Below are 12,695 nucleotides of genomic sequence, written 5' to 3'. Positions count from 1 at the left end.
TTAAAAATATGAAAGAAAGTAAATCTTCAGCCCAGGGTACAAACCCAGATATAAAGTTGCTTTTCTTTGAACAGTGTGATATTTATAGTCATGCTTCAAGTCTTGATCTGAACATTTTGTGCATTTTCTATTTTCTGGTATGACTCAGGAGTTGAGTTTGTGGAAAACTACTAGCTCATGTCCTTCACCAAGGCTGAACTTATAAGGCTGAACTTAGAGAATCTTTGCCAAATTCCTGCAGATGCAATACAAACTACCTAGTGTCATGCAGTGGAAGATAATTTGTTGTAAAGATATTTGTGTTTAAAAATGGATCTATTTTGGGATTTAGATTTTTCTCATTTGCTTAGATTATTGATTTAGGGACATGCCTAAAATCTACTCATTTGAAATGTATTCATATGAACTACATCACTTGATATACCTTGCCGAGCAGCCTTGTGGGGAAATGTGCTGTATGTCTGCTAGTAGAAATTAAAATCACATTAAACTCTTATCCTGATTATAGTTGTCTCTCACCTTTGAAGTTTATTAATCTCAAACACACATAAATGAAATAACCAGGAACTAGTATCTCTAGTTAACAATCACAAAACATTACAAGTAAACATTTTCTTATTAATTAAACCCTGTCCTTTACTCCACACCCCAAGGCTCCTGAGGCCAGTGAGTATCCTTTACAAGACAATGTTAGTGTTTTAATGAATGAAATGTTTTTTAGGGAATATAAAAGGTCAGTATTGTTTCCAAAATGATACAATGAAAATTCTCAAAATCTTAAAACACTATTATCTTCTCCCTTATTAGGTAACTAAGCCCATTATCCATCTTCATCTTATCTGTTGTGAGTAATTACCACACACAGGTCATATTTCAACATGGTCTGTGTTATCACATGAAAGAAGTTAAGTTGTCAACAAAAATATTTAGAAATTCATTAAATTATATCATTTTATGATAAATGGATATAGAAAAGTCAAGTGGTTAACTCAAAGAAAACTGAAGCTAATTGGGCAGATGAGCAGAGACAAAGGAATACTGAAACTGGAAGGTGGCCATTCCTTACTAGGTGAACACAGGTAAGAGTAGAGTTGCTCCAGTAGGCCTTATTCTCATAATTCTTTTACCATACAATCTCTACTCTAGTTCTTAAGTTATATTTTATAGTTGCAAGATATTAATCTCTTTTAGATATAAGAGTTAAGTGAAAGAAATGGAAAGTGACTTCATGTTTATCATTAAAGGTCAACATGAGCTAGTTTGACAATGGAGAGTGTTTCCAGACTCTGCCAACTAAGCAGTGGTGTTTCTTCATTTCTGGTAGCTGTGGGTGACACAGGAAATATTGTATAGCCATTCTCCTGTCCTGGATGAGCACTACAACTGTTGGTCATATTACTCTTCCATTTGGCTTGTTAACAGCCTTCAGGTAATTCAAAGTCTGATATCTCTTTACTGTCATGATCAACATCCTCATAAATCATTTGAAATTCAGCATATAAGAAAAATCTAGAATAGAGCTTATTATATTCTTATCACAATAACATGTCTCTGTGACTCTAATAATAAGCATTGATAAACTTCTTAGAAGTACTTAGTTCTTGCTCTGTTATTTTTGTAAAATTAAAGCTTGTTTAAAATTAAAAATTACATCATGTAATGTTTCTTTTAAAAATAAAATTAATAATGTGTTTGTGTGTGTGTGTGTCATATGCAGTCTTCCTATTTTCTAGATACCCTAATTTGTCATCATAAAATTTTAACTTGTCATCTTACAAAAATAGCATTAGTAAGATATTTGGCTGCTGTTCAATTTGGATCAAACACATAATTGCTGGCTACATTTTACTGGCCTACTGGAAAGGACAATAATTAAATACGTACTTGACCTCTCTGGTCTGAGGCATTCTAGGGTCCAGAACTTCTTAGATACTGATTCTGGTCTCATTTAGCCAAATTCCCCAGTCATACCATAGCTTCTTGTGTCAAAGTGTTAAGAGTGACCTATATCTATATTCAAACTTAAACAGTCCTTTTAGGATATACCCAAAGGAAACACTCTAGCTTTTTAATATCCTGAAAATCAAGAATGAGAGAATTTTCAGGGTTTTTTTTATTACTGGTAGGTAATTGGATTCTTACCATAGAACTGTAATATCTGTATTATGCTGGCATCTTTCTAGCCTGACTTTGTTTTCATAGTGCTTAATTAGAAATTTATACAACTTGTAATTGGGTAAGTAGAAATACCCATGTTTGAGACAGTGTATGAGAAAACCAAACATATAAAAATAGATACACACTACAGAGTGCAACAACAACAACAAGTGATTACAAAAAAAAGAGGATACAATCAAAAGTTATTTTTTAAGAAACCCCACACCTATAACTTAATATCCACAACAGTCCACCATGGAAGAACTTGGGCACCTGATCTGTTTTAAAAGGTGATGTTACTCCTTAACATGTAGGAAAAAATAATCTTTAAAAAAGTGATTCTCTAAATTAAAAGGAAACTCTTGGAAAGGAAATGTCTAGCTCACCAAAGCATATATATGAATGGGAGCAGATTGTACATTCCTAGCAAATCCAATATCTAAACAAAAACTGTGCAGCAGCCTAGAGAAATTGGGAAATACTCATGATTGCATTGAGAAGTTTTGCCTTATAGGCTCTGAAGACCACTAATATGGATAGATTTCAGAATCAGTGGTTGCTGCAAACCTATTGTTTACTAAATGTATCCAGTTTTGACAGTACAATAAACACTCACTGCTATTCCTTAAGAAAACTGATTCTAGAACACTTAGCAAGCAGCACTCACTCAATTGCTATGTCACGTGTAAATGGGGAATGCAATGGTCACTTGAGAAATTCTGAAGATCATTATCACCAACTTTTTTTAAATACCCTGAGCAGCTTTTGTAACTATTGTGGCTAATGACAGATTGAAGTCTTAAAGTCATGCCATTTAGTTCCATGTACATAATTAAAATACATTGACCATAGTCAAATTAATTTACAGAAAATATGGCTCCAAGAAGGAATTTTCAAGAAGGGTGATACTTGAAGAAGCTCGAATCACACTGTGCATTCTACCTATTTCATCAGTATTCCTCACTCTCACCTTTAAGATCTTCAAAGTAGTCATTCTCTCCAGGTAACAATGTGCTAAGGGGAACAGCGGAGTTCAGAGCCACACCTTTGCATTAACTGGACAACACTGGCCTCTAGTGTTCAAGAAAGTAAAGAAACTAGCTCAGTAGCAAAGTTCACTTCCTTTCTAAAGCTCTTAGGTCCTACTTTTGGGCACAGTGGGAATAATTTCAAGGAGAAAGGAACAAAAGTAGGGGAAGAAAACGGGAACAGAGAAAGGAAGTGCAATCAGGCAGAAGAAAAAATTTTATTTACCTGAATGTAACCTATATTCTCTAAAATAATTTATTCAGTAATCCCAACCCAATGGACAGGGTAGCCTATTTTGCCTTTCTTTATAACACAAACTTTAAGAAAATATTACATCAAAGTGTTGCGAACTTTCCAATCTTTGGATCACAGAAACACTGACTCTACTTTGAATATCTATCTACCTGTCTGTGCTCTATAATGCAAATTCTGCAGCAAGATTCTCTAAGGATTAAGGAATAAGGCAAAAGGATCTTTTATAGTAAGTCTTCTTAGCTTTCCCCCCTGAAAATGGTAATACAAATTACAAAAGTAAAATAATATTGTTCAAGTCTGGATAATATTTCTGAGCTTCAATGTAGAAAGCGAAGATGAAGGAACAAACCCAGAAACTTGGGGGACTGTAGTGAGCCACCCTTGCAAAGAACACAGATGGCTTAATTGCATCTTTTCTCATTTGGGAGTTCCCAGAGAAGGGAAAATTTCCCTTCCATTGCCTAGAGAATCAGCTGAGCAATTGAGCTTGAACCTCTCACAAGTTTAGCTATTTGTGTTCAAGTTTCACAAACTGGATTCTTTAAATATGTAGTACAGGAGGCAGATCTATGAAAGTCAAAAATTTCTGCTTATTAAATAAGTGTCGTAAGCTTGCTGGGGTCGAAACATGGACAATGCAATGCATACTCACTATTCCTTAGCAGGCACCAGAATTTTGAGGGTGGAGTGTGTCCTAAAGCTCTCCCTCCTCTGTCCTGTAATAGGGAGCCATTGATCACCTGGAGTAAATACATCTGGGCTACAATTCTTCGGCTCAAACTCCCAAGCCCTTTACATGGGTGTTCATTGTTTATAAAACGCTCTAACTGAAACCTTATGCCAAAGGCAATGAAGAGAGCTCAGTAAGTAAGGTGGAGGAGGGGTAGAGTTGTTCAGGGCACTTTTCAAATCTGTGGGAGCTGCAGATACTGCTATTACAGAGCTCCTTGACTCTGATGATTCTTTGCCCCTAGAGACTTGCTCCTGGCCCGTGCATCCCTGGCTGAGATTAAGAACCACCAAGCAAGCTCATTACAGTTCTGCTAACTTTTGAGGTGGTTGGAATGATCGAACCAAACTGCTTAAGGTATGCCGCCCTCCCATCTTTCTTTTTATCCAGAACATATATGGTCGGAAAGTGGATACTTATTCTGAGGAGCGTCGACCCCACCTTGTCTTCCCACTCCCAGCTCTTAGTACTCACAGTTTGACGCTGTTAATCCAACATGCCACAAGCCAGACAGCACCAAAGTCAAAACGCTGGTCAGTCTTGGTACAGAATCCATTTCCCCCTTGTGAGCGATTTCTTCCAATTGAATCCCAAATTCGTACGCACCAGCCTGGGTTTTTCTTTTCCTTTCTCACTCTCTCTGTTTCCTCTCCTTCACACAGCCTCACCCCTCCCACCCCCCCTTGAACAGACTCTCTTCTCTTTCACTCCATGTTGCCTCCTCAGATCTTCCACTGAAACCGTAGCAGAGCTTCCTCGGAGCTCCGAGCTGCGGTACACAGTTCCTGAAACTGTCCTTTTCTGTGCTTGCCTTTCTTGCCTGCCTCCTCTTACTCGGGATTGCCTTTCTTAAAGGTTCAGATCTTGGCGCCCAGCTCCACCAATAGCCTAAAGTACTTTGTTCCGGCGCGAGAGCTAGATTCAGCACCAAGGTGACGGACAGCTCCTCATCCGCACAGTCTGAGCTGCACCGCCCCCTGCTTAGGCCCAAACTCGCCTATAAGAGTGGCCTGGGCGGTCCTTGGTTGCAGGCGCGTCCCCAGCAGAAGCTCTGCCGTGCTACGCTTAGGCTACTTGCTGGGGAAAGTGCAGAGAAAAGATCCTCTCTCTCTCCTTTCTCTCTCCTTTCTCTCTCCTTTCTCTCTCTCTCTCTCTCTCTCTCTCTCTCTCTCTCTCTCTCTCTCTCTCTTTCTCTCTCTCCACCCCCTGCTGTCTTTCTCTTCTATCCATGCATCCCAGCATCCCTAATAACCTACCATTTCTCTTTCTTTTCCTCCCAAATTAGGGGCCAACATTGGCATTTAAATCAGGTTTTCTGGAACAGTGCTGCCGAAGTGATGCTTAAAGGAGTTGGAAGATAGAAGCCTTAGGAAGTGGAATTTTTCTCATGGAGAGCTTGGCAATGACTTAACCTAGTGCCTAATACCCTTTTCCTCACTTCACAGAGGAGAGTCAAAGAAAGCTTGAATTGTGGGATTCAATTTCCTCTGCAGGGATGGGTAATTGACTGATATTGATCTCATTGGGATTTCTCGGTTAGTCATTTAGAGATAGGATCCCTCTCCACTTTTCTGTCCTTCCACATCTGCATCTCTCCTTGGTTGCTGTTGGCACATTGCTTCAGCAATTACTGCAGGGTGATTGCTGCTGTGGGTTCCAAGGGAGCCGAGGTGGTTCGCTGGCATAAGAGAAAAATGTTTAAAAACGATTTTTAATAGGCAGGGACTGGAGGATGAGTAGAGACAAGTGGGTGTGAGGGTCATGTGTGAGCCCATCGTTGGGTCTTAAAAGCTTTACATCTATAATAGAAAAGATGGGTTTTGATTGCTTCCTCGGGGCTCTGTATTAGATGGCTTGTTTCTTCAGCTTCTAGCATGAGTCTGCTGACTTGCTTGCTTTGCCATAGACCAACTTATTGTGCGTTTAGTGTGAAGTTGCCGGAAACTTGTCAAATATTAACAAAAAGAGGAACCAGTAATATCTTCTATGTGAAGTTTACAATCAAGTTAGAGTCTATAGGATATAGGATCTTTCCACATCAGAGGAAGTAATGCCTCTCTCTCTTAACTATTTCTCCTTCCCAGCATTACTGAGCATACAGATTTATTTTACAGCACAGATTTCTGACAGCCTTTGGTCTCAGTTGCCAGCTCCACAGCTATTCCCCACTGGACTGAGTTTTAAGCAGCCTTTGCATAAATCCCAACCTTAACCTTGTAGTCCTGGAGCTTCAGCTTCCACCAGTGGAATACTGAAGGGCAGGTCAATAAAAACAAAAGAAGAACCTGATATTTTATTAAAGAAAAAATTCTTTACCCGCCTTGTAATTTCTCTTACATATAGGAGTGAAAGTTCTGTGTTCTTTGAAAATGTTTTCCTTCAGTGTTTTGTAACTCTTCAGTATTATGTAATAAGATGGTATCATGTTTCTTCCTTTGCTAAAAGGGAGTGATATTCTCCAGAAGGAGGCATTCTGGTGTTTTGAAGAGAATAATGATAGCTAAGCATCAAGGACAGTGTATCTCAACATTATGACAGCTACTATGTAGCTCCAAAATACTGTTTATCTAGGTAAAATATTTTAACAATGAAAATTTTAATAATTTTGCCTTTTCTAGCCAAGTTCCTAATATGAACCATCAGCACCAGAAATACGTGCTGGTTATATGTGTTCAGAAAATGTAGATGTCACTGTGGAGTCAACAATTGTGATTTATCTTCAAGCCGATGATAAATACCATGACTCGCTATTTTATATAACCATATGTGGATATAGTATATAGTGTATAAGGTATACCTAATTTATAACCCTATTTACAGTTGTGACTTTTATTTTTGTTTCAAACACACCTGTTCTTGAGAAACTTTGAGCTTTAAGCAGCAGATGTTTGTCTAAGATTTTTCAAATGTTTCAGCAAGCTTATTGTGCCTCTGACTATGGTGAGAGGAAAACAGCTGTTCCTCACAGACAGTAGTGTAAACAATTCCATCTTCTAAGGGGATTTTGGCTGCACGAAGGTTCTAAGCACAGTAGAATATCAATCACCATTTAAACAGTTTTTAGTCAGATTGTTATTTGCCTATTGAAGGTCTTTTTATCATAAGGATTTTTAGTCTGATTGATGCTGCTGCCACATGATAGAGAGGAATAATAATCATGTGTTACTTTTCATGTTGTTGCACATAAAATAATTCATTCATGTAGAGCATATAAGTTTGAAAATGTTTACGCTTTTGGCACAGTTGGTGGATGCTTAGTGAGAAATACAGAGTGAGAAAAATGAACAATGAAGATACAAAATGTTAATATTTTACAAAAATTCATCTGAACAACATCCTAAATCAGAATCTTATTTAAATAAAAACAGAATGGGGTTTATATCAGTTTGGAAAGTATATGTAAGCTTAAGGACCTAAGTTCACTTCCCTGGCACTTAAGTAAAACTCCTGGTGTTATTTGTCATATCTGCAACCTTAGTCATGGTGGAGTGAGGTTGATTTCTCACATCCATGACACCTAAATCCTGGCCTTCATAGCACATTCACAGATGCACACATATACCTACATGCACATGTATATTAATTGTATATGCACATACACTATACACACACATTCACATGTATTATACATTTATACACACACACACAGAAAAGATAAAAGAAAGTGAAATGAGCTGTATTGTATTACACTCTTTTTTCATTTTTCTGGAACACTTCTGTTTCATCCATAATGGAACAAAGAAAAAGAATCATTCACCGCATAGAGTCTTTGCTGTTGAGTATTTAAGCAAGTGTTCCATCTACTAATTCATAATACCCATAAAATGTGTGCCTGGGAGATATGTTTGTTCATTTTAATTTTATTAATAGTACTCATTCTATCAGGAGACAAGGCAACACATTAAGCTGGACAAAAATTAATGGCTTCTACTCATAGGCTACTGACCAATTAGCACGCCTCCTCAGCTGTTTTTCTCTACTTTAAATATCCTGTAGGATAAAGTCTCTGTAATGTGGGTGCCAGAGTATACAGAAACAAAGTTTACATAAGACCACATTGGCTATTTTGTTTTGAAAAGCACTCGTTTTGGATGATTTTGACTCCACATGTCATGATTTGTTCTATTGACTGAAGGATAATTCCTGTTACTGACACATTTCAGAATCTTTATTTGTTTTGTTGTTGTTATTGTTTCGTTTCTGTAAAATATCAATGCAGTAGAAGTTCATTATGTTTTCCTTTAATATTATTTTCTTTGTAACTTAATTTTCTTATTTTACATTTTGTTTTTCTTTTTTATAGAAAATGACTTCTACAGTGGAAAACATCTAAATGCATGCGAGTCATACTTGAAGTTTCTAAAGGTGGACTAATGCTTATTAAACATCTACTTCTATTTGACTTTCTTTACTTGAGTTAAAATATGGCTGAAATTTTCATATTTATTAGAAAGGATACTTTCAAATTTCCCCTAGGAAACAGTTGAGCAGCCAGTGTTCTGTTGCTAAATTTGCTGAATTTAATGAAGTAACACAGATACCTGTCCCATCTGAGGTCCCTCTTGATATTTATATAATACAGGCCCAAACAGAAGATTTTAACAGATTCTAGTAGGGAGAGACTAATAATTTCATAATGATCTCCTAAGTCATATTTTTCAAGAAATTAATACATAGTAGAAACAGCTAATTTTCTGGGTTTGTTTTATTACATAACCTTTTCCTTAGTGTCCTTTAATCCTTTTTGAATTTAAACTACGATAGGAAACACACTGGAGCACATCTTTAATATTCTTTTTATTGGCACTTTCAATCACATTTTAGCCTAGAGCCATCAAAGGGTATGTTGTCTAGTAGGAATATGAAATACACATAGCAAATGCACACACGAGCATGTGCGCACACACACACACACACACACACAGAGAGAGAGAGAGAGAGAGAGAGAGAGAGAGAGAGAGAGAGAGAGAGAGAGAGAATATGATATTTCTGTGTGAGAAACTTTGTAGGTTGCAGAACTGTTGTTCAGTGCAGGCAGTAGAAGAAAGGATGCAAAGGTATCAGAAAAGAAAGAGAAATGCATTGATAAGTCACTTTAAGTTTTTTCTAGTATCTCTGAGATTATGGGTTTTATGTAAAATACATAAGTCAGAAAGTTATTATTGTTTGCAAGCCAATATAGAAAATAACATTGATTATCTTAATAATTTTTATTGGTTATTTTTATTTATATTTCAAATGTTGTCCCACTTCTCAGTTTCCCCTCCACAAAGTCCCAATCCCATACACCCTCTCCTTTGCCTTTATGAAGGTGCTCTCCAACCTACCCACCCATCCCTGCCTCACTGCTCCAGCATCCCCTTATGCTGGGGTATAAAGCCTCCATAGGACCAAGGACCTCCCCTCCCACTGATGCAGATGGAGCCATGGGTCTCTCCACATGAACTCTTTGGTTGATGGTTTAGTCTCTGGGAGCTCTGGGTGGTCTGGTTAGTTGATATTTTTGTTCTTCCTATGGGGTTGCAATCTCATTAAAAGAAATATGCTATTTGTCCCATCCAATAGAAAATTTGTATTACTAAAATCCTTTAAAGGTATGTACAATTTAGATTATGTATGTTTGTGTTTAGTACTATAGAATCATAACTGTATGTTTTAAAAAGTAAACATGAGTTATTATTTTTATCATATTTTCAGTCACTTTCTCTTAAGTAATTTTTCTGTGTAATTAATTTTTTCTTACATAATTAAAAATGATGTGAATTGTGGATTAACTATGTGAACTCTGATTATTAGGGATCTATGACATAGCACTGAAACAAAATATGTTCAATAGAAGAATGTACTATGTGACAAATGTACATGAGAATCTGTATGCATGTGGCTACCACACCAGCACATCTTGCAGGCTCAAGTAAAAAAAAAATCCAGAAAAGTGCATGTATACTGTACATGTACATATTTTCTCTTATAATTATCTCCTAAGAACATAAGGATTTGAATTGTTTTGGATATCATAATTAACTAGAGGTTTTTCTATGAGGGATAATGCACATACCACTTCATTTCTTACAAGTGACTTGAGCATCCTCAATTTTTCATATCCACAGAGATATTCTGCAGCCATACCCTTGATATTAAAGTAAAGCAGTCTCTGAAAACAATTCCATCAAAGTATGTAAATTGGGAAATTTGTAGTAGGTGTTACTGGTATGAGTTTATTTCAGTGAAGAATATATATATATATATGTGTGTGTGTGTGTGTGTGTGTGTGTGTGTGTGTGTGTGTGTGTGTGTATGTGTGTGTATACAGATAAAGTCAAGCTAGAATTCTCTATCGGTGAAATAATTATGAGATTGGAAATATAAAGTGAGATGCATAGGAACACATAGAATGAGATTGGTGTCTAAGTAAAATAAATTCCAGAAAAGGAAAAATAATAGACAAAGTTGGTTTACAGGCCAAGGGAGGACTGTATTTTGATTTGAGACAAAACACAGCCATGAGCTGCTTTTATGCTTAAAATATCCAGACATGAGTAATACTTTGTAGAATATGAGAATTGCATACTATATTCCAGTGTGCCTCAGTACAATTTCTGTCCATGTGTAGCCAGCTGCCTTCACATTCTGTTGTGCACTTGGGAAATATTTTGGAGAAGTTACAGGAAGCTGCAGGTGTGCTTAGTGACCTATTGTCTTCCTAACATGATCAAACTCCTAGACTTAGTCCTCCATCCTGGAAAATCAAAAAGTATAAAGAATAAAGATTTAAATCTAAGTATGGTGGTGTCTGCCACTAAGCCAAGTTTTGATCAGGCAAACAAAAGTAGGTATCTATGGCTCTCTGGCCAGTTGATCAATCAAAATATGTGATAGATTCAGAGAGACACTCTCTCTTGAAACCCAAGATAGAGTAGAACAGAAGAAGCAGTGTACAAATCACTTTTCACACAACTACGAAGACTGGGATTCAAATTTTCAGAATCCATGTAAAACTCTGATGAGCATGTTAGCTGCCTGTAATCCTAACAGCAAGAAGGCAGAGACAGGGTATCCCTGGGTCAAGCTGACTAGCAAGCTCCCAGTTCAAAAATCATTTCTCAGTAAATAAACTAGAGAGCAATTAAGAATGAAAACCCACTTCACCACCCCATTACACACACACACACACACACACACACACACACACAAGAGAGAGAGAGAAAGAGAGAGAGAGAGAGAGAGAGAGAGAGAGAGAGAGAGAGAGAGAGAGAGAGAAGCTTACAGAAATAGAGGGAATGAAGGAGAGAGAAAGGGGGAAGAGTGTAGTGTGGATACATACATGCCATGGTATACAGGGGAAATGGGAGCCCAAATTTCAGGAGTAGGGTCTGTCTTTCTGTCTCTCTTGTTACTTTGGATTCCTGTGTACTCCAGCCTTGCTGGCTTGAGAGCTGTCTCATTTCTTGCCATGTGAGTGTTGAGATTACACAATGTCTAGCTTTTTGAAACAGGACTTGAAGATTTATCTAAGGTCATCAGGATTGTAGCAATTGCCTTTACTGCTATTACTTCCTGAGCCACCTCTCCAGCTCAGTCCCCAAATGTAAAACAAATGTCAGATGCTGTGGAATAAAATACAATAACAAACTAATACCTCACAGTTGCAAACTACCCCTGCAAGCGTAGATTTGGATATAGAAAGCTGCAGCTACATTTTAAACTACTGTCCATTTTGGTCCTTTGAAAACAGAATGTCCTAGAATGATTTCCTTTTCCTAAGCATGTATGTTGATTATTGGAAGTTTCCCTTCTTCTGAGCACATGTGGTGATCACTGGGTTTGCCTTTCTGGGCCCTTGGCTGTGTTTCAGTGTCACAGTGTGTTGTATCTTGTTGTTTGTTGTGATACAGGTACAAATTACATAAAGAACTTCTATATGCATCATTTGCTGAATGCAATGATGCATGTGTGTGTTCTGGGGTTTATGTGCTTACATGAGAGTCCATGTTGAGGCTGGGTTTTGGCATCAGCTGTTTTCGTCAATCATTCTCCACCTTATTTTCTGAAACAAATTCACACTAAACCTGGAACCGGCCAACACAACTCTCTTACTGGACACAACATCAATAATCTTCTTTCCTTCATATCTGTATTACTGGTTTTATAAGTACATGCTATAGTTTGGACTTATCAGATGTTAAACTTGAACATTTGCTGCTAAATTTTGGATGGAAAGATTTCCAGAGGAAATTTTTTCTCTTGTATTTGCTGACTATCCACCTCCTTTTCTTTGTTGCAAATAATTTGCAGTCTAGAGATGGTTACCTTACTTTTAGTGGCTGGAAAACACTGATCCACACTAACAGGGAATAGAAGGAAAACTTGGTTTCTTAGACATATTTGGAATTCTAGAAAAAATTATACTTCTATTTTTTGTCAGAAAATCTGAACAATAAATTTTAGACCTCATTTGTTTGTTTGTTTTCTAGTTTGTTCCCCCTCCATTGGTCAAAGATTCAAGAATTAGATTAGACATAAA

At 37.2% G+C, this 12,695-nt stretch overlaps 1 protein-coding gene across 5 annotated transcripts in view; it reads right to left on the bottom strand.

Moving 5' to 3' along the window:
* Positions 1–4,832, bottom strand: part of LOC117716170 (contactin-associated protein like 5-2) — a 737,433-nt gene extending 732,601 nt beyond the window's left edge. For all 5 annotated transcript variants that reach the window (XR_013113069.1, XR_013113068.1, XM_076941723.1 and 2 more), the window contains exon 1: positions 4,646–4,832. Coding sequence is in view for 3 of the 5 variants with exons in the window: in XM_076941723.1 (XP_076797838.1) it covers positions 4,646–4,727 (82 nt within the window). In the remaining 2 variants the exon portion in view is untranslated. The remainder of the gene's footprint in view (positions 1–4,645) is intronic.
* Between the last annotated feature and the right edge of the window lie 7,863 nt (positions 4,833–12,695).

Source organism: Arvicanthis niloticus, chromosome 10 (assembly GCF_011762505.2).
Source record: "Arvicanthis niloticus isolate mArvNil1 chromosome 10, mArvNil1.pat.X, whole genome shotgun sequence".
Classification (NCBI taxonomy): domain Eukaryota; kingdom Metazoa; phylum Chordata; class Mammalia; order Rodentia; family Muridae; genus Arvicanthis; species Arvicanthis niloticus.
Note: the sequence above shows the minus strand (reverse complement) of the source record. Positions and strands in the feature narration are given on the sequence as shown.